At 43.8% G+C, this 27,070-nt stretch overlaps 1 protein-coding gene across 6 annotated transcripts in view; it reads left to right on the top strand.

The window, feature by feature from the left end:
• LOC129840272 (nck-associated protein 5-like) overlaps positions 1-27,070 on the top strand; it is a 189,379-nt gene that overhangs the window by 105,668 nt on the left and 56,641 nt on the right. For all 6 annotated transcript variants that reach the window (XM_055908029.1, XM_055908030.1, XM_055908028.1 and 3 more), the window contains 5 exons: positions 11,437-11,527; positions 15,342-15,506; positions 21,195-21,263; positions 23,591-23,629; positions 23,895-24,014. In XM_055908029.1, coding sequence (XP_055764004.1) covers positions 11,437-11,527; positions 15,342-15,506; positions 21,195-21,263; positions 23,591-23,629; positions 23,895-24,014 — 484 coding nt within the window. The remainder of the gene's footprint in view (positions 1-11,436; positions 11,528-15,341; positions 15,507-21,194; positions 21,264-23,590; positions 23,630-23,894; positions 24,015-27,070) is intronic.

The following is a 27,070-nucleotide window of genomic DNA, read 5'->3' as shown; positions in this document are numbered from 1 at the left end:
TAGAAAATTTAGAGCCCACACAGCCCACCCTGTAGGTTATTTACACACACAGGGGCCTGACACTGTAGAGAGAGGAGAGAGGACAACGGGAAACCAACTAACAGGAGCCCTCTCAACTTCTCGAGGGCTGAAGTTTGAACAGTTAGTTAGACAGGAGCAGAGTTACATAGACAAGTAGCGGAAGATGGAGGTGAAAGAAGGTGGCTGTATGGACTTTACTAGAAGTTGACCGGACTGAATTGTTAGGAGAGCCTGAAATGTCCCTACAGTCAGACAGGATGTCCTGTGGACAGGCATGGACCCGGGGGCCACTGGGGCCCCCCATCAAAGGCTTCCACTTAGGGCTTGAGAGATGAGAGAAGCAGTTTTCAGGTAATGAAAGATCCAGGCTCGTTCTGTTTCTCACTGTTTCTATTTGTCTTCAACACTTGTCTACTGTACCTTTATGGAGACAGAACTTTGCAAACTCCTGGGGAACTCAGTTGCATGCTGGAGAACTCTTAAACCTGCACACTAAAGCCTATGTTTTGTGTATAAGGTCATGGCCACCTGCAATAATATGCTGACTAATCAATGGCCTAACTCCAAGTCACTTATCCACACTCTCCTTCTTGACTTTGAATCAGCTTTGTCTCCACAAGTTGTGTTCCTTGTCAGGATAAGGGAGAAGTATGGACTACGGGTGTGTGAATACTAATAACAACAGCAGATGATGACTCTAGGTCTAGATTTACAACTCTGTGGAGTATTCTGTCTGCACGTTACTGGTGGTGGGTGGGTGGGTGGGTGGGGGGGGGGCTAGGATGATGTAAACAGGCAGGAATGAGTGGATGGACGTTCAAGTCCAGACGTGTTGTTTGGAGAGTCATGCTTGGTTTCAGACTGCTGAAGCTGGCCCCCACTATTACCACAGACTGAGAGAGGGGAAGAGAGGAGAGAGACCATAGGGTCCGGCTATACAAACACTACAGACCATGGTCATGTGCTTACCTCGTTAGCGTGTTAGCGCGTTCCCGGCCCACAGCTGTACCGGCGAGTTATCACTCGGCCACAGCTAGCTAGCTAACATACACATTCCCCTGATTCCCAATGAGCTCGGTGATTGCGTGTGTGTGCACTCACGTTCAGAGATCAATGCCCTTTTAGGCTAATCAAACACCCAATACCATTTGAAGCATTTCAAACAGGGACCCTCGGTCGGAGCAGCTGCGGAGTTGATTGTGGCGCTGTTTCACACCCCGCACATCTGGTGGTGTCTTGAGGAAAAAACAGCCTCTTTGCTGTTCCACTCACAGCCGTCAGACTTTGCTGTTCCACTCACAGCCGTCAGACTTTGCTGTTCCACTCACAGCCGTCAGACTTTGCTGTTCCACTCACAGCCGTCAGACTTTACTGTTCCACTCACAGCCGTCAGACTTTGCTGTTCCACTCACAGCCGTCAGACTTTGCTGTTCCACTCACAGCCGTCAGACTTTGCTGTTCCACTCACAGCCGTCAGACTTTGCTGTTCCACTCACAGCCGTCAGACTTTACTGTTCCACTCACAGCCGTCAGACTTTGCTGTTCCACTCACAGCCGTCAGACTTTGCTGTCCCACTCACAGCCGTCAGACACATTAGCGATGGATGGGAGACTGTTAGACTGATAATAAGTGTCAGTTCCATATTTAAACCACCCACCCTTATTAGAGGCTTTGTTTATTGCTGATTTTATATTTCTCCGTCCCCACCCTCCCTTGTGCCGCAATTTACCGAGTTACAGGAGTTCCAATGTAGTCAGTTGAATTGGAATGATTGAGTTTATTTAGGGGGATCAGGGGGCGTTTTGAAATTACATTTCAGAGGCTGATCAACTTGGAGAGGTTATTCAGATGAAACAGTCTGTCTATCATTACTGTATAGTGGTGACAGTGGAGGGGAGATCACTCAGTTTATAAAAATATACTTTGTGGTTGTTAGATTACACAGTGCTATCTGTAACTATGTCCATAACCAAGACATCCACGTTGATACACATACACATATACACATACTGCACACACACAGACACACACACACACACAGACACACACACACACTAATTCCCTTCCGCTATGGATTAACCATGTTGGTTGTGATGATACTTTACAGGCGTACTAAACGAGGTCAGATTACAAGCCTGTGTGAAAGTAGGGCAACCGTTGGTTCACACATGATCAAGGCTTTCCTGTCTTGCCACTGTTCAAAGGGCTGTCGCTGGGTAGGATGCAGACCAGCAGACTGCCTGTGGCACAGTGACACGGAATATGCAGTGACCTTATGGAAGTTGTATGGATCTGGTGGCGGTGGCACTCGTCTGTGGCAGTCACACAAACAGGCAGGCAGGCAGTCAGGCAGGCGACACACAGGAGCTGTCTATGGCGTAATATGAACACCTGTCCACACACGATCAGGCACATAGACTGATACACATGGTCAATGCATAGAGACACTTGTGCCTTAATAGCCGCTACTAAAGTCATTTATTTAGAGGGTTTAGCCAGTGAGGTTTCTGTCTGAACGTTCCCGGGTGCGCCACTTCCTCCTCTATAGCCGTTGCTAAAGTACCATTGGACGCTTCCGCCTTGTTCTGTTTTAGATCCTTTTCAAAACCTATCAAGACGCCCACAGTACCGACTTGGATACACATTATCCCAAATGCTGATCAATAAGAACATCTGTTTTGATTGTTTACAGCGGGTCATTTCATAGGGAATTCTCAGAGGCGTTCTCCTACCTCATCAAAATATCCAGAATAAAGGCACTAACATGGCGTCCGCTCTAAGACCTGGCCAAAATCGTTTAATATATGGCTCTGGGTACTACTGTACAGATGTATGAACATATTTAAACTCAACATGGGAGTCAAATCTAACTTGAAATGACCCTGTACTTCATTACATAGCAGCAATGCCAGGCACAGTAGATGCTTATGATAGGGAATGGCAGAAGAGCCTGTACAAGGACCTCAGCTGGGATAGGTTGTGTGTGGAGGGGAGAGACCCTGACCACAGGCCACCTTCTCCTCTCCATGCCCCAAGAGGAGCATCCAGGCAGTGGGAGGTTTGAGGAGGTTGGGGGACAGCTGTGCTCCTGGTTTTGCTGTGGAGCAATCGGATTCATCCTGTCATCCTCCCTAAGTGTCTCCTCTGGGGCCTGTCAGTGATGTTCTGTGCTGCATGTGGGCCACACATGCTACCCTTCACACACACATACGCAGTCACACACACACACACACGCGCACACACACAACCCTATCACAGATCCTCCGGGAGCCTCCGAGGGCTAGAGGCCTCTGCCCATATGGGGCCCCTTGGCTCCCAGCTTACTGCTAACTGCTTCCTATGAGCAGAGATGTACATGTGGAAAAAACATTATGGATTTGCTTGAAGTCCAACCTCAACTAAAGGAGGGACAAGAGGTGGAAGAACGAGAGGGTTGTGTTTTCAAGAGGAATTAACTCAAGTCTTATCCATGAAAGGAAAATGGTGGCAGCATCCTGGAGGTTGTCGTTATCTCTCTCAGAAGAACAGGAGGCTGTAGAACAGTGACATAACTGCCTTGGTCTGCCTTGGTCTGCCTGGCCTCTGACTGTCTCACTCGTCCCTTTGGTGTCCCCCTGCATGTCTCACTGTCAGGGTTCAAAGGTGACTTGAAAGAGCCAGTGGTCCTAGGGTTTAAAGAATTTGTAATGATTCCCCTGTGCTAAAGGGGAACAATGCACCCCCCCATTTTCCGCTTTAAACAAAACTGGATGTGTATCGCCTGGACAGAGAACGAGTGTAGAGACCCCAACAGCATTTGTCCTGAGGGTTTTATTAGGGGTCCAGGTCACCCAGTCCCCTCTAGGGTAGGAGGAAAGGGTAGAGGCCAGGAGAGTCCCCATTACAATGACCCATTCTGGTCGAAAAACACAAAACAAAAGTTTGAAAGAGGATAAAAAAAAGTGGCTTAGCTTAATCTATCGGCCGGCCGGGCAATTACATGCATTTACAGAGGTGGAGGAGATTTAGTGGAAATGAGAAAAAGAGTGTTCAACCGGAAAAATGGAACTTCAAGAATGCTGAGTCGGATAGTTTGGGTGAGTTTGGGTGAGTTTTCCTGGAGCTGCTGCCAGGTAAAGATAAGGCAATGATAATATTTATCCATCAAGTCATGGTGACCCCTCGTGACCCCAATCCAGCCACAACCTGATGATTGTTCCCTACATTTTTTTTGGTGGGGGGTGGGGGGTGGGGGCTCAAGACTTTTCAAATTGTGCCTTTGTGAAACCTTCTTAATGGGGGTTTGGGAGAGCTCAGCTCCTAATACCGTATTGATGGAGTGAGAGTTTGGTCCAGGGCATTTCCCAATGAGCCCCGAGGCTGCAGTAGCCAGGTAGATCAGTCCAACAATCAATTCAATTTGTGCGATTATTGCTTGTGTACAGTATTGACATGACGACACAGCAGTGACTTACATAGCAATAGAAAGTGTTGGTTTCAACTCAGCCTCCCTAATCCCTGGCAGCCAATAAAGCTCCATGTCTGCTGTCCATCCATCCATCCCTCACACTCATCCCAGGCTGAGTGATCCGTATCCCGGCTTCCCCCCTGTGGCCACAGGCCTGATCCCTGGTCGTAGCCTAGCCACAGCCTAGCGTCGACACAGCAGGGGCTGTCCTCCTCTGGCTCAGGCTTAACATGGGACATATGGGAAAGGGTTTCCCTCCCCCTTTACTTCTCCCTCCCTTTGGACTTCTCTTACCAGACCATGATCCTGACTGGGACAGCATAGGGATTGGATAATAACCCACCACAAGGCAGGCCACCTCATAGAAAGCGAGACTGGTTGAGACTGGCTGGCGGGTTGTGTGTGGTTCAGGATTCCAAAGTAACGACCAGCTAACGGACGACCAACCAAACATGCTGGCAGTGTCTGTTAGATGGGAAAAGCACTCAGGCTTGTATGATTCTTGAATGGCCTATTTTAGTGGACCCACATTTTGATCTGTGTCTGGGTCAGCCAGTGACACTCTGAGAGCTGAGTGCTGAGAGCAGGCTGGCTGGTCCGTCTGCTTGTCCCCATGGAGCTTAGGGAAATGTGCACGGTGTTTGTGGCATTGTTTAGGAGAAGGGATGTTTGTAAGAAACACAATGGACCCAAATTCAGCAACATGGGGTAAGTCGGACTGAGGCAATCTGATCAGTGTGAGTGTTTAAAGATCTGTGTGTGTGTGCGTGCGTGTGTGTGTGTGTGTGTGTCGTTTCTTTGCTAAATCCTTGGTTGTGCGTGAAGCATTGTTAGAGGTACCTCTGAGAATTAATTGAATTTGACTGGTATCCGTTCTACAACTGGAATAGCTCTTGATCGTTTTCATTGACAGGTGATAAAAATGGCGTCCCATTTGAAGTCTGGACGGCGGTGAATGTTTTCATAGCTTTAATGGCAGGAAGCTGTAAATCTGTGTTTCAATGTTTGGGCCATCTGAAAGTGGCTGAGACATGAGTAATGTGAGACACAGGACGCAGGGGAGACCGCCACACAGGGTGTTCTACCTCTAACAGGCCATTTTGGTCCATCAATGGTTTGCATGTTCTGACGACTTGTCAAACACACCTCATTCAGCTCATTCAGACATCTGGCTTCCTTCCCCAATTGGATTTACTTGAAGTGATGTGTGTGTGTGTGTGTGTGTGTGTGTGTGTGTGTGTGTGTGTGTGTGTGTGTGTGTGGGGGGGGGGGGGGGGGGGGGTTGTGTGTGTGTGCGTGCGTGCGTGCGTGCTTTACTTATACCTGGGGCTGGAAATTAATTGGAGACCTAATTGTACTTTCTGGCTGTTGCCGACGTGTTTGAAATTCAGCTGGTGCAGTCTGGGGGTCAAACGAGTCAGGCTTTACTTTCCTCAATCCATCCATTCCTCCATCCTTCCCTTCCTCCAGCGAGGTCCTCAATAGAAGGTCATTTACAACCACTGAGATTGTAACCACATTAAGTAAGGGCTGTTTGGACACAGATTTAAGCTTTGATTCTACACACAAAAAAAACTATCTTTCACAGCTTTTTTTTACTTATGTAGTTATCAGCTTTAATGGTTTGGGTTGACATCAAGTGGAGTTGATAAGTGTTTCACACAAACATAGGAAATTCACAACAGATTTTAAATGGCAATGTTATTACATTTAGTATCATAGACAAAGTTAATGGCTCAAGTTGTTAGGCCAGAGTGATTTTTTTTATCCCTATGTAAATTTAATTGAAGTGGTATCATAATCACACTTAATATACAGCATATGTGCGACTTGAGGATGTTTTGAAATTGTCGCTGGATTACAGTTATGATCCTAATCCAAGTTTATTATTAGAGATAAATGAAATAAACACTCAGAACCTTTGAAACCATTCTCACTCTATTTGATTGCATATAAAACCATAAAAAATGTAATAAAAAGGTGAAAAGCATTATGCACTTGAAACAACCTCGCGGATCTCCCTCCCCTGTCCTCACGAATTCTACTGCTAAATAGCTTCAGAAAACACTATAATTCCTAATCAGTACACCATCAAAATGTGATTATCAGGGGTAATTGTCCAAGACAGTCCTATTTGTGATGCTCCCCCAGATGAATCGGAGGGAGAAATGTGTTTAGAATTAATGGGAGCTAAACTTGAACCCACCTTTTCAAGGGGACAACAGAGACAATAGAACTAAATGTTATGTTCAGGTCACTGTGTGTGTAGCTGCATAAATCTACTTTAGTCATGTATGGTGCTGAGGGATGAGATGTGTCATATGTAAATTATAGGTTAGTAGCTGAAAAAACACCTGAGAAAGATTCGTTTGGCTTTCCTCTCATATGTAGCTTTTGAATGCCAATGTGGCAGCATTACGACTTGTCATAGCGCTACAACTTGTCATAGCGTTGCGACATGTCATAGCATACCGACCTTTCATAGCATTACGGTACTTATCATAGCATTACGACTTGTCATAGCATTACAACTTGTCATAGCTTTATGAACTGTCATAGCATTACGACATGACATAGCATTAAATCAAATCAAATTGTATTTGTCACATGTTTTGCAAACAGGTGTAGACTAACAGTGAAATGCTTACTTACAGGCCCTTCCAAACAATGCAGAGAAAAAATGAGAAATACTAGAAAAATAATAGGCCTACACGAGGAATAAATACACAATGAGTAACAATAACATGGCCATATACACAGGATACCAGTACCTAGTCCATGTTCAGGGGTACAAGGTAATTGTTGTAGATTTGTATTGTACAGCACATATTTATTTTATTTATTCAACCATTTTAAAAAAACAAGCACACATGCAACTTAAAAGCCATACATGCACAAGTCTGGGACTTATTTCCACTGTGGTCCTCTTGAGACAAGATGGCTAGGCAAGATCAAACACAGTATGGCAGTGAAATAATAAAACAAAAACATAGAAGAAGAACATCTATCTCATCATTCCAGTTACATCATAGGGGTTATGCATATGGGCACAGAAGACATCAAACATATTTTTACTTTATTTTTAAAGCTGTCCAGAGAGGACGTTGTTTTTATAGGCAGAGGCAACTCATTCCATTCTGAGGCTCCAGTATACAAGAAAGTACCTTTCCCAGCATTACTCCTGAACCTGTATAAACACACATCAGCAACACCTGATCTGGTGCTGTGATTGTGTGCATCCCTAACACGAGGAAAGTAATCACTTAGATATCTGGGCACAGAACCATAAATACTCCTGTACACCAAACCTAGTCTAATCTGGGACACCCGAGCCTCAACAGGCAGCCAGTTTCTGAAAGCAGCTCCTGCCTATGTGAGTACGTGGACTCACATTCAATACTACCCTGATCAGCTTATTCTTGGCTATCTGGAGCTTCCCCTTCATAAGTTTAGATAAGACCCCAAACCAGGAAGTACTAGCATAGTTAAAAGGGCATTGAATGAGGGCAGTAGCTAGCACTTTCATGGAGTCTTTATCAAGCAGCTTGGATTTTCTAGACAAAAACTTAGTCCTGGCATTAACCTTCCCTTGTTGGCCATGCTCACACCTCCCAAGCTTTCATCAAGGATACATCCCAGTAGCTAACAGAGGTTTTAGTAGTGAAATCCACTCTGATTTCAGACGACCTACACAATTTATGTCTGGATCCCAAAATAATTGCTTCAGTTTTCCCTAAGTGCAGAGATAGCTTATTATCTCCAAGCCATTTGCTAATGTTAGTAAGCTCTGTGCTAAGTATCCTCTCCAACATAGTTTTACTTTTGTGAGACACCAGAAGTGGAGAGTCATCCGCATAAAGAAAAAGACGGCAAGAACAAGCATCTTTCATATCGTTAATATACAATTAAAACAGCAGAGGCCCAAGCACGCTCCCCTGCGGAACGCCACAACTCATTGGTTTTGACTGAGACAGTGAACCATTAACCTCTACTACTTAACCTCTGCTCCCTTCCTGATAATTAGGACTTTACCCAGCCTAGAGGGACACTACTTAACCCCAGTGCCTCCAGTTTGGAGATTAGGAGACAGTGGTTAACTCTATCAAAGGCCTTCTGTAGGTCAAGCAGTACCATTCCACACAGATTTCCCTCATCAATCTCTTTCCTGATGAAGTCAGTCAAGTAAAGTAGACATGAATCAGTAGAGTATGTTTTTCTAAAACCCGACTGAAAATCATACATTACGTTTGTTAACATATTCATACATTTGCTCATGTACAATTCTCTCCAGGATCTTTGATGTTACACAGAGGATAGATACAGGCCTATAATTCCCAGGGTGAGACTTTATCCCCTTCTTATACAGAGGTATAACTTTATCTTGTTTCATGTCCCTGGGAAATGTGCCTTGTTATAGGTAGTGATAAAGTGACATATAGTAAACAGTAGCAGCAGCGTATGTGATGAGTCAAAAGATACAGTATGCAGATATTCAGGGTAGCCACAAGTTAACTACTTAACTAACTATTAGAAGAAGCTATTCAGCATAGCATTACAGCTAGTCCTGGACATTCTGATTCATAGAATAGCATTTTGACAGTCACAGTCAGGCACCTTGTAGCTCAGCATATATTATGAAGTCAGACTTTGGCACCACTGCAGTGGCTTCCATCCATATCCATGGTCCCTTTATCCCCCTCTACTCTCTCTATCTCTGCTTATATGGTGCACATACAGGACCCTGTGACTTCAACCAGTCTGGGGAATCCACCGCATGTTGAAGTCGTTCCCCTCAATCGGCACCGGAAGCTTTGTGTGCGCGTGTGTGTAAGTGCGTGTGTACTGCAGGGGAATGTTTCTGCCCATCTCTCTTGGCCACGCTGTAGATTTGGGATTGGGCCTGGGCTTGTCCAGCATTGCTGGTTGGGACTTTGAGGCACACCATGTGCTCTCATGATCTGCCCTGAATCAGCCCCTATTAAAAAACACACAGAGACCCTTTCAAGTGCTGGCTAGCCGCAGCCACCAGACCTCCAGCCTAGAGCCCCTAGTCCTCATCCACAACAGAGGAGCCAGAGGAACATCAAAGGCTCCCATCATCCTGTCACTTAGCCATGTGGAGGTCACCGGGGTCAGACCACTACCTCTCTACACAGTGACGTTCTGTCTGTCTGGTGGTAATGTGGCGGAGAATGTGGAGAATTTGATTTGAATGTGTTTTTTGAGGGAAGAAAAGATCGTGAGGGAATGAAATAGTGAAATAAAGTTGTTTTGTTAAAGCAGGATTCCAAAAATATTTTTTATAACATTTATAATACGGTATCAATGTAAATATTGGGTAAATAATGCCTTTGCTCTCCTATTCATCTAGTGAATCAAAGTAAGGATCAGGAGTTATTCCTTACGACATGATCTGACCAGTAAATCATTCATGACCCTGGTCATACTGTAGACACACCGGTAGGTTTGTGAAGAGGATGACTGAATCCCAGTGTATTTCAGCTCAGCCATATTTGTTTCCCAACTAATGTTAAGTCAATAAATTCTGAATGAGTCAGTTACCCCATGTTAGTTACTTCCAATACCATACTAATCAAGCATGTCATTCAGTCACAAAGTCCTTGACCTGACTACAATGTTCCAGTCCCACACCCCCTATCCCTGACCACAGTGATTATGGACAGTGTCCTAAGTGGCGGGCTACAGCAATCTGCCATAGACCTGACCACTCACTCACTCACTCAGTCTGTCAATCAGTCAGCTAGCTAGGCCTGATTTATAGCCAGCTTTTCTCGTGCTTCCGACTCAGCCTGCCAGATGGTGTGGCCGCTACGATGGTGTGGCCGCTACGATGGCAGAGCCCAGCCCTGCCTACGCTAAAGCCGTGGCTTTGCCGTCGTGCAACAGTTCAACTGTGAAAACCGCAATGGGAAAACGGGCAAAATCTCATTGAGCTCAGATGTAAGAACAAACAACAAACAAAACAAACGTGGCTGAGTTGTCTTCTCCAGAGCGTGTTAAGCCTGAACAATTAACAGTGTCAACTGTCACTGTTGAAAGGATGATCAGAAGTGTCACCACTTAAAGGTGACTGACACTGACAGGGAATTCAGTGAGACACAAGTAGGTTGCCTAATGCTGTTTACTGCCACATCAAGTTATCTGTCGTTTTGCTGTCTCTTTGCCCACTATCTTAGAAACGGAATTTCAACATTTCATTTAAAATTGCAAATGACACACCCATCTGTCAATCCATGGTTATGTCCCCTGGCTATGGCCATGGCTTTGTCCCTGGCTGTATCCATTGATACTGTATGTCGCTGGCACGTGCCGCTGGCTGTGTCGGCTGTGATGATTTGGAATTCGTCTTCGTTTATCAAAGTCTGGCCTTCTCTCCCTGCTCCACAATGGTATTCCTCTCCTGAAATGTCACAGTGGTTTCATCGCGCCATCTCTTTGTAACCTGACTTGTAGGAGTATTTCCAGCCGGGTCAATGGAGGGAGCCCTATCCTAGACAATCTCCCTAAAGGTCCAACTCTCACTGGATGTAATTATTACCTGGAATAGGCCAGGGAGAATGTAGAACAAAAGGTAATCCCATTGTAGTGATTCATATGGGAATCAGGGGTGAGGAGTAGCATATTGATGTAGGCTGTGGGGTAAAAGTCTCTGGTTTGCATTGAGAGAAATCATTATTTGGCACAAAAATCGAGGCACAACCGTATCACAAGTCCCATAGAGGCACTGAGGCAGTCTGTCAATACTCTGCCTCAGTGGATGCACTTGTGAACCTCCCCAGCGCCATATGTACCCATTCAGCACCACATCGTGTAGTGTACCACATACTGTAGTGGAAAGGGACTGGGGTATGATCCAAAACACACCCGTCCCCTCTTGTGTCGCTGGCCCTAAAACAATCTCCCCCTTATTCCCCCTCTGTTTGTGTGTGTGTGCGTGCATGTGCAGGATGGAAGAGACGGTGCGGACGCTGCTGCAGAACCAGGGGGTGCTGGAGCAAACAGCTGTGGACACTGTGGACATCATGAAGGCCTACAAGGTAACACCGCACTGCTCAGCACTCTAATGTACTGTACTTGTCCTCTTGCGCACTGGGGCCTCCCACTCCTCTTTCTATTATGGCTAGAGCCAGTTTGCGCTGTTCTGTGGAGGGAGTAGTACACAGCATTGTACAAGATCTTCAGTTTCTTGGCAATTTCTCGCATGGAATAGCCTACATTTCTCAGAACAAGAATAGACTGACGAGTTTCAGAAGAAAGTTCTTTGTTTCTGGCCATTTTGAGCCTGTAATCGAACCCACAAACGGTGATGCTCCAGATACTCAACTAGTCTAAAGGCCAGTTTTATTGCTTCTTTAATCAGGACAACTGTTCCGCTGTGCTAACATAATTGCAAAAGGGTTTTCTAATAATCAATTAGCTTTTTAAAATGGTTGCTGATAATGGGCCTCTGTACGCCTATGTAGATATTCTATTAAAAAATAGTCGCTTCCACTTACAATAGCCATTTACAACATTAACAATGTCTACACTGTATTTCTGATCAATTTGGTGTTATTTTAATGGGCAAAAAAATTGCTTTGCTTTCAAAAACAAGGACCTTTCTAAGTGACCCCAAACTTTTGAAAGGTAGTGTGTATATGTTTTTATATATTTTCCTTTATTATTTTACCCTAACCCTACCACCTCTCCTCTAACTGGAGTAAACTAATGGACCACAACACTTAGGTTTCTACTTCCTGCTTATACATACTATATACATTTTACGGACAAAGTATGTTTTACAAAAGTTATCTTTTATTTGTTTTTAGTCCCATCCTTCAGCTCCTCATATTACTTAAGCTCGATTCTTGGCAACCAAACTGGTTGCTATAATTAGACTCATTAGCAGTTGGCCTATAGTAGCCTTAAACTTTGTGTTTGTGTGTTATGTGTACAGCTACGGTATATTCTTGTGTGGATTTTTTGTTTGTGCTGTTCCTTAGATACTCAAGGTATCTCACAGAACTCTTATTGACACAGAAGGGCCTTTAATTATCCATGTGAAATTACGTTCATTTAATTATGACAAAGGGACCTTCCAAACAGCATCGTAGGAAAAAGTGGAACTGTGTGAGCTAGAAGTAGTTTGGTTGTGTTACTGTTAGGGGAGGTCGCTAAAGGTCATACCATTACAGTTCATGGAGGTCATGTCTTGTACTCTTAGGATTCGTACCACATTTAAAATGTCATTTAGCTTCAACTTTTTTTTTTTGTTAACCAAAAGTAAGCAAATTCCCACTAAGTGCATTGCACGTATCTCTCAAATGCAAAACGTTATACGGACTTCTTGACTTCAGTGATGAATATGCAATGTGGTTATAAAAGACAAAACCGTTCATTAGTGTGGTGGACATGCTATGCCTTTAGAAATCGATCATGAATGGTAATGTGTGAAAAAAAATTGCATCATAATGGGAAATGGAGGTATGGCGGTATACATTTCAATAAGCCTAGTACGTGCATTAGCTAGATTTATTGTGGGTGAACGTAGGGAGTATAACTCTATGGCTGAATCCCCTATTCCTTATACAGAGCACCATTTTTGACCAGGGCCCATAAAGTATATATCACTAGGCAGAACAGGAATAGGGGGCATTTTCCGATGCAGCCTTCCTCTCAGCAGTGGACCATATTTCCACATAGTCAGATACCCTGTGATTATTCAAATGATGGGTATTATACAGAATAATAGCAGCCCTGGAATTAATCAACCTGAGTGGATTAATTAAACATGGAATTAAAATCTGTCAACGTGTGCCAGTGGAGGGGATCGATTTCGTTCTAACGTGTGCCAGTGTGGGGGGATCGATTTCGCTCTAACGTGTGCCATTGTGGGTGATCGATTTCGCTCTAACGTGTGCCAGTGTGGCGGGATCGATTTCGCTCTAAGTTGTGTGAATGGATGCAGCAAACATACACATGTGGAGAGAAACATATGTCAGGTTACCGAGATGACTGCACCTACTGTGACCAGATGTTCAGCAAGCAATCAGACATAACAGGGCTGTGGTAATAAGAACAAGCTCTCAATTAATGGTTCCGTTACTGGGGGAGAGATATGGGTCATATTCATTATGCACCAAACGAAAGAATACTCACTCAAACAGGCAGGGACGGCCTGAACTTGTACAATAAGAAATGCTTAAAACTTTTTACTACAGAGTGCCTGCAAAACAAAAGAATCAAACAAAGTCAAGATTAGGAACCACCGGGATGTTTTAGCCAAGATTGGAATAGTCCTTTAAAGTTCAAAGCAAAACATAATGCTAGTGGTTGCCAAGGACAGCATTTCCAATTCATGTTCAGGAGGGAGGGACGACTTGATTCGGATGCATTTGGATATGGCGGCGCTAGCAAGGACTCAACCTCATCTATCAATGTCTCCAGCCATGGCTGTCTGCGTCCGCCGCGCTACCGGGAAAGCCCATCGTCCGGCTTGACAATTAACTGTCAAGGAGGGAAGAGAAGGATTGAATGAAAAATGTAACAAAGGTGCACAGGTGTACATCAAGCGATAACAACAAAAGGCTTTGGTGAGATTTTAAGGTGAAAAATTGGGGGGGGGGGGGGAGTCCATTTACTTGCATTGTAAAGCTCATTGGCTGGCTATAGGCATGTGTTGAGGTTTACACGACATCTAACTCCCAGCTCAATTGTAGTTTCATCCCTCTCCTGGTCCTTGATCAGATTTGGAATAGGATGGAGATAAGAGGGTTTGTGAAATGGATGTTGCAAATGAAAGGGCGGTGACCTCCTCGATCAGACTAAGCCATGCATGTTGAGTATGTAAAGGTGTCTCAATCTCTCCTATTGAAATGTACCTACATTTAGGATTCATGGCAACTATATCACCCCAGGAGCAGTGTGTGTGTTTTTTTAAAGCACATTCAATGCATAAAGATAAATGTCCAGTTTAGTCCAGTGAGGATTAAGCGTTTCATATTATCGGCATATCACTTTGTTTTGGATACAGGAAATCCATCATAAATCCCCACTGCTAGGGGTTTTGTATTAAATTGTAAGGAAAATGGTGTTGGATGTAAATACAGTATATTCGTTTTAACGACAGCTTATGCTATGGTTTTCATATGTCTCAATATCACATACAAAACAACGTGGTGTACTGATTTAAGACCAAAGTAGCATGATATAATTTATTTGAATAGTAACATAAGAGGGAAAGAAAATCCCTCCTTGACTTCTAGGATAGTGTGCAAATACTTTGAATAATTGACAGGCGACACATGACATATCCTCCTTTAGCAGTACTCTATATCCTGTGTTGAATGTACAGTACCTAATTAGTCAATATCAGGATGCTGTCTGGTCTGTGAATCTCCTGGTGAGCCATGCCCAGCGGGCCTGGGGATATCATGGACCCCATCGTTTTATTGTGTTCGCTTTTAATTTCCGCCTCTGTGCATTAGTGTCACAGCTGGAGACTGAGGCAGGGTGTGAAGGGGGTGGAGAAAGAGGGGTGTGGGGTCCTCTATCGGCAGACAAGATGGAGAGGTCTCAAGGTCACTGCCACTCTTTGGAAATACAAGTGAAACGCGATTAGGGATTAGGGGATGTTTTGGGTGTTGAATTGTTTTTTTTTCTTCTCTTTCCCTCTCTCTCTCCTCTCTGTTCTCTCTCCTTCCTCCCCTCTCTCTCTCCTCTCTGTTCTCTCTCCTTCTTCCCCTCTCTCTCCTTCTTCTCCCGCCTTTGTCTTTCTCTCTTTCTTTCTCACTCTCCTTCTCTCTGCCTTTCTCTCTCCATCGTCTTCTCTCCCTCTCTCTCACTTTCTCTTTCCTCTCGTCTGTCTATCAGGATAAACTCTCAGAGGAGGTGCAGAGGACGCGTGACAGCTTGGAGCAGAACAGCCCACTGCCGTCTTATGGAGACCCTTTGCTGGCAGACATCGGCAGCATCAGCCCAGCGGAAGAGTTTCAGGACCAAACAAAGCTCCTTCTGGAGCGTCTGCGCGCCCTAGAGGTACAATTCAAAACATGGCTCCGCCTCTCTTCTCTTCTCCTCCCTCGTTCTGCCTCCGCGACCAGGCTCTCCTTCTTGTGTTTGCAGTCTGGAGCATAATGGTCTTATCAAAGTCTTGTGCGCTCTGCTGTTTGAAGAGCAAAGCGCTCCACAGAGGGCTCAGGTTTCTAGGACTTCACGGCGGTCTTTGTTCACTTCCATAGCGCTCCTCCACTGTTCCACTGTGTGCTCTGTTCTCAGCATTAGCAACAGTTGAGTCAGAAATCCATTTTGAGTAATCCTTCTGATTCCGATTGTTTCCGACCATACAGTATACCCACTAGACTGACACACCAGGCTTTCAGATCTCCTCAGCAATTAAAGGGGCTAAGTCTATTAAGACTTAATCAAATTACGCTCAGAGACCCACCTACTCATTTACGAAGTGGCCCTCGCTGATGCCGCGAGGGTCTGTGGCTAATGTTCAAATACTTTGAGCGTATGATATTTATTTATTTGTTCCACTTTTATTTAACCAGGTAGGCTAGTTGAAAACAAGTTCTCATTTGCAACTGCGACCTGGCCAAGATAAAGCAAAGCAGTGTGACACAGACACCAACACAGAGTTACACGTGGAATAAACAATAAACAAGCCAATAACACAATAAACAAGTCAATGACACAGTAGAAAAAAGAAAGTCTATATACAGTGTGTGCAAAAGGCATGAGGAGGTAGGCAATAAATAGGCCATAGCAGCGAATAATTACAATTTAGCAGATTAACACTGGAGTGATAAATGAGCAGATGATGATGTGCAAGTAGAGATACTGGTGTGCAAAAGAGCAGAAAAGTAAATAAAATAAAAACAGTAAGGGGATAAGGTAGGTAAATTGGGTGGGCTATTTACAGATGGACTATGTACAGCTGCAGCGATCGGTTAGCTGCTCAGATAGCAGATGTTTAAAGTTGGTGAGGGAAATAAAAGTCTCCAACTTCAGCGATTTTTGCAATTCATTCCAGTCACTGGCAGCAGAGAACTGGAAGGAAAGGCGGCCAAATTAGGTGTTGGCTTTGGGGATGATCAGTGAGATATACCTGCTGGAACGTGTGCTACGGGTGGGTGTTGTTATCGTGACCAGTGAACTGAGATAAGGCGGAGCTTTACCTAGCATAGACTTATAGATGACCTGGAGCCAGTGGGTCTGGCGACAAATATGTAGCGAGGGCCAGCCAACTAGAGCACACAGGTCGCAGTGGTGGGTGGTATAAGGTGATTTCGATAACAAAACGGATGGCACTGTGATAGACTGCATCCAGTTTGCTGAGTAGAGTGTTGGAAGCTATTTTGTAGATGACATCGGCTGAAGGCTATCAAAACTGGTCGCCTAGAGCGTTGGGGACAAAGAATAAAAGGATAGAGCCCCTACCGGAGTGCCCGATGGGAAAGGTTTTGCACTTTTGGGACTAGGCCATTGGTCCCATTGCGGCCAGACAAGCTCAACCAAGTTCAATCAAGTGCAGAGAAAGTATTAAAAAATATATATAATACGACTTGAACCCAGGTCTTCTCCTAAGCCACTATGGACAGCTCAGACATGAGAAAACGCTGCCAGAGTTAATGAAGGACCCAAGAAACCGGCTCGTTCTACAGACATTATTAACGGTGCCACTAACTCCATGCTGACAGAAATTGCAGTTAAGGCTAATTACAACAAAATGCAGTGTAATTGCTTGTTGCTTTATGGCTCCTCTATCACTGTATAAGTTATCTTCCCTGCAGTCAAAAGAAAATAATGGCAGGCCTGTCTAGTGATTTGTAAGAGGAAGCGTCCCGCATTACCCCAAAAAACTACATTCGAAATGTATCTGCCATTTTCTTCCGTCCCGCTGCATCCGTGATGGATGCTCCTCCAGAAGAGAACCGGTTAGAACAACGGCGAGGCAATACATCACTGGCCTTTGTTATGTGTAAACGGTGGTGACACTAAGTAAGGGCGCCCATTTCTGTTTCCCCACCACCAGCCCAGCCCAACTGATATCGTTCATTACCATGGTGGGCATTCCTTTAGAAATGGTGCTTACTTTAAGCTTAGATTGAATCCTTTTGAAAAAAACATCTTGGAGGGGGAAGAAAACGGGGATTCTTTTCACAGATGCTTGAATGATCAGTTAATGCTGCCACTCTAATTTATATGTTTTTACGGCTCCCCCCCCAAAAACGCTAATGGAAGTAGCGTCGTTGACTGATTAGACATTCGGTCGAAGGACAAAATGAGTTGGGATTAATCTCGAGTGGACATAGGATGGAATACACAGCTACAAATTATATACCTGTACCTAACTCATCCATTCCAGCTCAACTCTCAATGCTTCTAGCTTTCCACACAAGTAAGTGTTGTAGAGACTCCATGGGAAGACAGAGCAAGCAAGTGACTGGGTCTTGGGTGACTGTCTGCAGTTTGAGCAAGTGTGCATGCCCATTGCCCAGCCTTGTGCCCATGCAGCTTGGTTGGCACAGTTGGCAGCCGGGTGCCAGGGAAAGGAGGTCTGGTGTACAGGCGTAACAGAAGGACAGCTGCCACTCTGGTCTCAGTGCAGGGCTGGCTCTAACTCCTGTTCAATTACAGGCAGAGTGAGAACTGACTGTGGTGCAGCCAGCTCTCGCCCTGTACATACAATCCCTCCTCCATTCTCCGCCCTCCTCGACCCCAATTCAAACCTACTGTGAGCAAATAGAAGCAAAAACTCCTGCTGTCTATAACTCTGTTCTCTAGCTAGTTACCTTCCATTGAAGTTTATAAGAAAAATACATCCATGATTCTAGAAAACCACTTCTCTAATCATGGGAACTCCGCAGGAGAAAACTACCTGGATGATCATGCATGTATTCTATTCTATAAAAAGCTATTTATAATGGCATGCATAATTTATATGTTTCAAAATCTATGGCAACAGCAGTTGTAGTTGCTATGCTTTAATTACAGCAGCTGTAGGAGCAATACATTGACAGGATGTGCTAACATGAATACATGTTTATTATGTGATTTAGTTGCTCTTATCATCCCCAATCAATCAATCAATCTTCCCCAATGTTTTTTATGACATGGCACATTTATTTAGTTTAGCATTTGTTGATAACGCATCGCAGCCGAGCACTGCATTCATTCACAGTAATATTGATTATGCACTGTGGCTGTACAAAATATTGTTTTTCAACTAGGCTACCTTTTTTTTGTCCCAGGCTCAAATAATATTTCTATTGTTAGATTGTCTGCAATGTCAGACATTATTCTCCATGATGTTTTGCAATACAAGATGGCAAAAGAGCACTATAATGAAAGTATTTCAAATGCTTTTAATGCATTTTTAATGTGTGTTTATCAGGTACTGATAGGTTCAGTTTGATGGAAGTAGACGTATTTTCCCACATACTTCCCATATCAACAATATTGTCAATACAGCACATCACTTCACCTTTCTCCGACCCCTTGTCCCATAGAGAAAGATGATTCAACCAGTTACTACCAACACAAAGAATATGATAAGAACCTCAGAAAAAATGCTTATACGCAACCTCTGGGTAATTATTTACCTTCACTAGGAGCTTTAACTTTACTAATATTAATACATAATAATACAAGTTAATTCTTTTTGTAAAGGGCTTTTCCCGTACATCTCAAAGTTGCTCATTTGTTATAGCTCTGTGCCATTTTGATTAAGGCAGTGGAATATGTTAGGTGCAATTATTTAGCCCGGGTTTTAATCAAAGGCTGGCTGTTTGTACTAAAGGGCATGTGGCGAGTGAGGTAAGCTAGCCGGAGCGAATGTTGACAGCTTCTAATATGGCCTGCCCGGACCATTTGACAAACTAGAAACAGAGGAGATCAATAGCCCCTCTCCCTTAAAAAGGTGAAGCAATATTCACCCCCCCCCCCCCTAAAACAAGGACATATTCACATTAGCCCCTTCTAGCTCATTCTACCTAACTTTTTACGTGTACCTTTAAAGTTCAGGATCATAACTTCAAGCCCCCTGACCTTTCATTGCGAAATACTTCTGCAGGTTTTTATTAGTTGGCCCCGGTCTTATGGTTGACACCTGACCTTTTCCACCTCCGGCGAATCCTGTCTTGTTTTTATCTTGTTCTCTGGCAGTGTAGTCTTGCGCTACAAAACACAGATATGATTTGTTGCATCAATAGTTTTTCATATGAAAACAGATTGGAGAGACTACAAATACCTTTGGCATTATTTTCATTGGCCACATATTCAGTATCATTTCACATCTACACTGAACAAAAATATAAATGCAACATGTAAAGTGTTGGTCCCATGTTTCATGAGCTGAAATAAAAGATCCCAGATATTTTCCATATGCACAAAAAGCTTATTTCTCTCAAATGCACAAATTAGTTTACATGCCTGTTAGTGAGCATTTCTCCTTTGCCAAGATAATCCATCCACCTGACAGGTGTGGCATATCAAGAAGCTGATTAAACAGCATTATCATTGCACACGTGCACCTTGTGCTTGGGACAATAAAAGGCCACTCTAAAATGTGCAGTTTTGTCACACAACACAATGCCATAGAAGTCTCAAGATTTGAGGGAGCGTGCAATTGGCATGCTGACTGCAGGAATGTCCACCAGAGCTGTTGCCAGAGAATTGAATGTTAATTTCTCTACCATAAGCTGCCTCCAACTTCGTTTAAGAGAATTTTGCAGTCTGTCCAACCGGTCTAACATCTGCAGACCACGTGTATGGCGTTGTGTGGGTGAGCGGTTTGCTGATGTCAATGTTGTGAACAGAGTGCCCCATGGTGGGGTTATGGTATGGGCAGGCATAAGCTACGGACAACGGGCACAATTGCATTTTATCAATGGGAATTTGAATGCACAGAGCAACCGTGACGAGATCCTGAGGCCCATTGTCGTGCTATTCATCCACCGCCTTCACCTCCTGTTTCAGCATGATAATGCAGGTCCCCATGTTGCAAGGATCTGTACAACTGAAAATGTTCCAGTTCTTCCATGGTCTGCATACTCAACAGACATGTCACCTGTTGAGCATGTTTGGGCATGTTTGGAATGCTCTGGATCAACGTGTATGACAGCATGTTCCAGTTCCCGCCAATATCCAGCAACTTCGCACAGCCATTTTAGGGGAGTGGGACAACATTCAACAGGCCATAATCAACAATCTGATCGACTCTACGCAAAGGAGCTTTATCGCTCATCAAGAGAAATGGTGGTCACAACAGATACAGTACTGACTGGTTTTCTGATCCACGCCCTTATTTTTTTTAAGGTATATGTGACCAACAGATGCATATCTGTATTCCCAGTCACATGAGATCCATAGATTAGTGCCTAATGAATGTTTTTCAATTAACTGATTGCCTTATGTGGACTGTAACTCAGAAAAATCTTTGAAATTGTTGCATTTTGCATTTACATTTTTGTTCAGTGTATGTCAATCAGGTTAGATAATTATATGTTGATTGTTCTATAACCACCTGTAATTGTTTTAAATTGACTAGCAGGCACCGCCTGGTATTTCTTTATATACTACTTGAATTACTTTAACTCTTCCTGTATTACTGTTTGGTAAATGACTCATAAACAAATCTGATGCATACAAACTTGCTTTTAACGACAAGCTCTCAGTGGATTTCAGTCATCACTAAATGTGTTTTATTTTGCTGTACAGCAGGAAAACTCAGCATTGGCCATGGAGAATGAGAGCCAGAGGGAGCAGTATGAGCACTGTCTAGATGAGGTGAGTAGTCCAACCCTCACTCTATTCACCCAGCCCTCAACCTCAGTGAGGGAATTCTATTTTTCACCACACTAATGATAGCCTGCATCTCAGGAACACGTGTTATTTCTTTCCTCTTTCGTGACTTATTGTGAGTTGTATTCTTTTCTATTTACCTTTACCGACTTTCTTTAAGATCTTACCGATAATACTGATCAAACATGTTACAAATACTGCACTATTTTCCAGTATCCTTCTCTACCTTTACTGACTTTCTTTGAGATTTTTCTCAATGCACAATTTTCATGCTCTCAAATTCCATGAATGCAATTCCAAAGTAATTCCTCTCCAAAAGGAAATGTGATTATGGAGGAAGAGGTACTTGGCGTTCCGAAGACGAACTGTGTTGTGGGAGAAGCTGGGTAAATGGTGGCCTGAGGGAGCCGGATGACAGCAATTAATGAGCTTGTTGGCTAGGACCGCACGCTGAGTCACCCTGGGGGAAGGCTGGAGGCCCGCGGGTGCCAGAAGGGACAGACTGGTCTAATACACTGTGGTGCCAGCTACTGGGGCTCATATGACCTGAGATCTGGGCTCTGGTGCCAGAGGGAGTGGGGGTGGGGAGGAGGGAAACGTAGATTGATGGTGGGACAGAGAAAGCGAGAGAATGAAAGAAAGAAAAGGATAAAGAAAGAGGGAGAGAGATGGAGAGATAAAAGGAGAGTTAACAATACTTGAGCTGTGTTTTTAACAGTCCAACAATGGCATGCAATTGCTTTGCAATGCTCCAAGCATATTGTATGAAACTCCACACCGTGCTGCAGCCTTGGAGGCTAATGCCTGGGTTGAGCCCAGACCAAATCCCTTTTCCACTTCCGTGACCTCAAAAAGCCAGGGCTGTGCTGCTCTGTTGTCTGGTCTGGTGTTGTGTTGCCCTCTGTAGTCGCTCAAGACGGGAGCTAGCTCACTAATGAGCATGTTGTGATGCGGAAATCTCCACAGCTCTAACAACTCTGCCGATGGGCTCAGGGCATTTGGAAACTGTAGAGAACGCTGGGCTTGTTTAGTAGTGATTCATTTTTTTAAATAAAAGGATTGTGGATTATTATCTCTACATAGCAGAGTGGTGGTTGTTTGGTATGCTATTTGGGCTGGCCACTCACGTTAGTTTTTAAAATGATATTTTTTTTATATATATTTTTTTCCCCACTTAGTAAACGTGCAAATGTCATGCTATTGAAAGGCTGGCAAAAAGGAGTTATGCCACATTTGGCAATATCAGATGTAAGGGACTGTTATGCCGCACTTCATGTAGTATGACTTGAACTATAAATGCTCTATAAAACCCTTTATTTATTTATTTATTTATCAATTGTTGTAATTTAGATTCTAACTTGAAGATCATTAAATATTCTTTGAATTAGTGCCCTTCAGTTTTACAGGAGCAGCTCTGTATCACCACCCGCAGGGCTCCATCACTTCGTCATATTTACTCCATCTCCCGTTATTCAATAGAGGGAGAGAGGCCACCTCTGAGAAAAAGCCAGTGCGTGCTTACAGTGAATTAACGAGCAATCAATGGGCTGTAATCAGAGTCGGACTCGATGGAGCTTTGCGGTCTAAACTTGGAAAAGTGGTAGGGATGTGAGGCGCTCTGCGGCCAAAGCCCGGGCACAACAGTGCTTTAGCCTGCCACTTCTTCTCTCCGACTGCCCCCTGTGTCGCAAATGACACCCTATTCCCTATATAGTGCGCTACTTTTGACCAGGGCCCATAGGGTCAAGTAGTGCAGTATATAAGGGATAAGGTGCCATTCAGGACACAACCCCCTGCTCTCCAAGCCACTACATCAGCCCTGACACTGCTGTCAATACAGGATCAACAGATGACAATTAAACATCATGAAGACATGCAGCGCATCTGGCTCCAATCTGTTCTGCTTCGCCTGGCCGCTACTGGCCTTCTCTGCCACCCTGCGTCAGATTTATGATGATTGGGCCCCTTGGGAATCAACACACTCCTCCAAGGGAAGGCAGACGGGGGGGGGGGACAATGCTGTAATGTATTGGGACATCATGTTCACTAAAGCCTGTAATCATTTTGATAAGCGGTTGGAGGAACTTGTGTATTAAATGTCGTTGGAGGAAGAGGGGAAGTGAGAGAGTGCAGCGTCGGCATGCACAGGGCAGGGGCAGTTTAGAGTTGAGGTCGTGGGTCAACTGGAGACTCTTTCTTTCTTTCTCACTCATCTTTCTCACACATAACAGCCACCATATTATGGTCAGTCACTAAACAGCTTGCCTAAAACGTTTGGATAATTCTTGTTTCTTTTTTTCACTCTGTTTTAGGTTGCCAATCAAGTTGTGCAGGCACTACTCACCCAAAAGGTAGGAGTCTGGTTTCCATAGCAACTGTGTTATCAAAATGTCTCAGAATTATACTATTATTAGATCCAATGATGCTGTTAGACATGCATTCAATACAGTAGCTCAAAACTTAATCTTACCATTCACTTTTTTTTTTTTCACACTTCTCATTATCTCGTGTTAACTAATCAACTTTTATGGTGTCCATATTAGGACAGTCATACATCACTAGAAGTACACACCTCTGTCTGTAATAACTCTCTCTCTGTTGTTTTTCCCCATGCAGGATCTGAGGGAGGAGTGTCTGAAGTTGCGGACCAGAGTGTTTGACCTGGAGCAACAAAACCGGACCATGAGTGTCCTCTTCCAGCAGCGAGTCCGACCCGCATCAGACCTGCTCCTGCAGGTAGGGACCTGTCCACTCATCTAGTCCCAGATATACTATAGAACCTCATTGTCCCAGAACCATTATAAAACCTCATTGTCCCGGAACCACTGTAGAACCTCATTGTTCCGGAACCACTGTAGAACCTCATTGTCCCAGAACCACTATAGAACATCATTCTACCAGAACCACTATAAAACCTCATTGTCACAGAACCACTATAAAAACCTAATTGTCACAGAAGTAATATAGAACTTCATTACCCCAGAACCACTATAGCACCTCATTGTCCCAGAACCACGATAGAACCTCACAGAGCAACTATTGACCATTACTCAGCGGTGCCAGACTGATGGAGTTAAAATAGCATTTCACTGCTATTAGTTTCTTGTTTTCAATATTGTTGAAGGCAACAGTGTGGGTGTAAGGACAACTGTTCCAGTAGCATATTTGCTCACTTAAACTTCTGAAGAGCAGCGATATTAGATCATCCATCTTTTTGTGATGGCGATGTGATCCTGAGTCCAGGGTCTGTGATATCATCATCGCTAAAAAACTATGTGCTCATGAACCATCCAGCCTCCACGGAGCTGCGGGGCTCAGACAAGATCATTTGAGAAAGTACCGAGACTCGCGTCATCCATCCTGGGTTCTCTCGGGGGACGGTAAACCTCTCAACCAAATTACCTCTAGCGCACCAGACCTTGTGGCACGTAACACAGACATAGATGCTAGAGAGAGGGGAGGGTATGTGTGTGCGCGCGTGTGCGTATGTAGTCTGCCGTGGGTAGGAAGGCACACTTACTGTAACTCAGAAATCATTTACTCCAGTCACTGCAGAGAGAGACAGAGAGAGAAATATTGACAACCATGTCTGCTATAAAATGGCCGCATGGATTTTCCTTAATCTGATTTGCAGCTATGGCAGTCCAGCTCTCGTTACCTTACCTCCTCTCAGAGTGGAGGGTGGAGGCTCTCAGACTGCCACAGGGTAAAGGAGGGAGATGTGGCGTGTGAGAGGGAGCCTATAGAGGGCACACACGGATAATGAGACTCCTACTGGTCTTAATGAGAACATGTGGCTCAGAAAGGATGGATGAGAGGAGCTCAGGGGAGAGCTGAGTGCAGGGTACTATACAAGTCAACCCATCCAGGTACAGAAACAAAGAAGTATATAGTTGAAGAATAACTTTTTTTTATTGTTGACAAAATCAGCCTCCAGCACACTGGTATTGTTGAATAGTCCACAAACCATTTTAATGGATATCGTTTAAGCAATGTTTCGATCAATAGACCATCGCGGTTTGTTCAGGTGTTGACAAAATTCGAAAGGATTATAAATGTGAATTGCAAAGCGAGCTGACGACAATCCTTTATCTACCTCAAGTTCAGGAGAGAGTACGCCCTCTGTCAGTCGCCCTCTGCTAGCAACTGATATGGACATATGGATAATTGAAAGTCACAGTCCACATTGTCCAGTGAAGGGTGCAATTTTGGCTGGGAGGGAGGCATTTTCCTCGTCCCAACAGATTGAGCGAAGCTGTGGATACACTATTTTTGTCCCAACTTAACCAGGGCATGGTTAAAGTGAAATGTGTAATTGTTTATTATCTATTTGTAACTATTCAATCATATTTAGATTTAATAAACCAATATGTATGCTCTGGTTATATCCTACAAGAGTAAATGTTTGCTTATTCCGTCTGTTCTGTAGAGCATTTGTGTTCAGTATACAACGTGATCAACAAGACATTGACGAGAGCAATATACCATACATCTATTTGCTTGTGTAGCAGGAGCCTCTGTCTCTGCCCCAAATGGTATCCTATTCCCTATATAGAGCACTACTTTTTTACCAGAACCCATAGCGCTCTGGTCAAAAGAAGTGCACTATGTAGAACATAGGGTACCATTTGCGACATATACCCTGGCTTTTCACGAGGGAGTATGCCTGGAATGAGGATTTGTAGCAAGACATTTTTTTTCAAAGGTGAGGAAGTGAGATTTTATTGTGAAGGAGGCGGAGAGATTTTAAAGATTTATGTCCAACTTTATGTTCAACCGATGGTTGCCAGCGCATTAAACAACAAGAAAATAATTGACACTTGTGTAAGCGATAGCTAAATCATACGTTATAGGATGTTCTTTTGTATTTTTACATGGATTCTTCAAACGGTCATTCATTTTATTGAAAAGATCATGATTCTTTCATGGTTGTGGTTTTGTCGATATGTTTCAGGTTGTAAACCTTGTTTCTATTTCTGGGATTAGTTTCTCTATAAAGGTGGCTGTGACAATGATGACTAGTAATACAAGTGCTGAAAGAGTATATGATTGATTGAGTCAATTAAAACATGGGTTTGAAATCAGTTCCCCTGCTAGTTATTGTGGATCATTTCTCTTGAAGTAGCCTAATATTTTGCTGTCTAAAATGGCTGCAGGTAACCTTCTGTGTTTATTCACATTTTTTTCTTTTTTGTATTTAACCTTTATTTAACTAGGCAAGTTAGTGGTTTGCATGAATTACCTTTATACCATAACCTACCATAAAATAGTAATTAGCGACAGTGGAACATATTCATATTTCCTTTCAGTCAGAGGGTGGCAGGTGTTTAGCCGTTTTTTTATCACCCGCATTGGCATTTCATTTCTACTGTTCTGGGAGTCGGTAATTAAATGTGCTGTTGGCCCCTGGGGCCATCTTGAATTTCCCTGATAACGAATCACTGCTCTCTATTGAGATTGTGATCAGGAATACTGGGAATATGCTTGACCTGCTGTCGCCTCATGTAATGTGGCATTTCACACGCTGCAAAGCTTTGTTTGCTGCAGTTCGGCCATGTGTTTAGTAAGGTGTGTAAGTAGTGAATAATAATTCCCTCCTTCCACTTATACAGCCTTATCAAAAGTGACAGGAGAGTGGTAATTGAGTTGTCAATTATCCGTAAAAGTAGGTCCTGGTTGCCGTGGAAACTTCCCAGGCCCCTTTGGCAGGACCTAGTAGCTACGCAGTACCATTCAGTCATTTTTGCATTCTGAATTTTGATGGGCTTTTGCACTATGGTTCCCCTCAAAGT

Source organism: Salvelinus fontinalis, chromosome 41 (genome assembly GCF_029448725.1).
Source record: "Salvelinus fontinalis isolate EN_2023a chromosome 41, ASM2944872v1, whole genome shotgun sequence".
Classification (NCBI taxonomy): domain Eukaryota; kingdom Metazoa; phylum Chordata; class Actinopteri; order Salmoniformes; family Salmonidae; genus Salvelinus; species Salvelinus fontinalis.
Note: the sequence above shows the minus strand (reverse complement) of the source record. Positions and strands in the feature narration are given on the sequence as shown.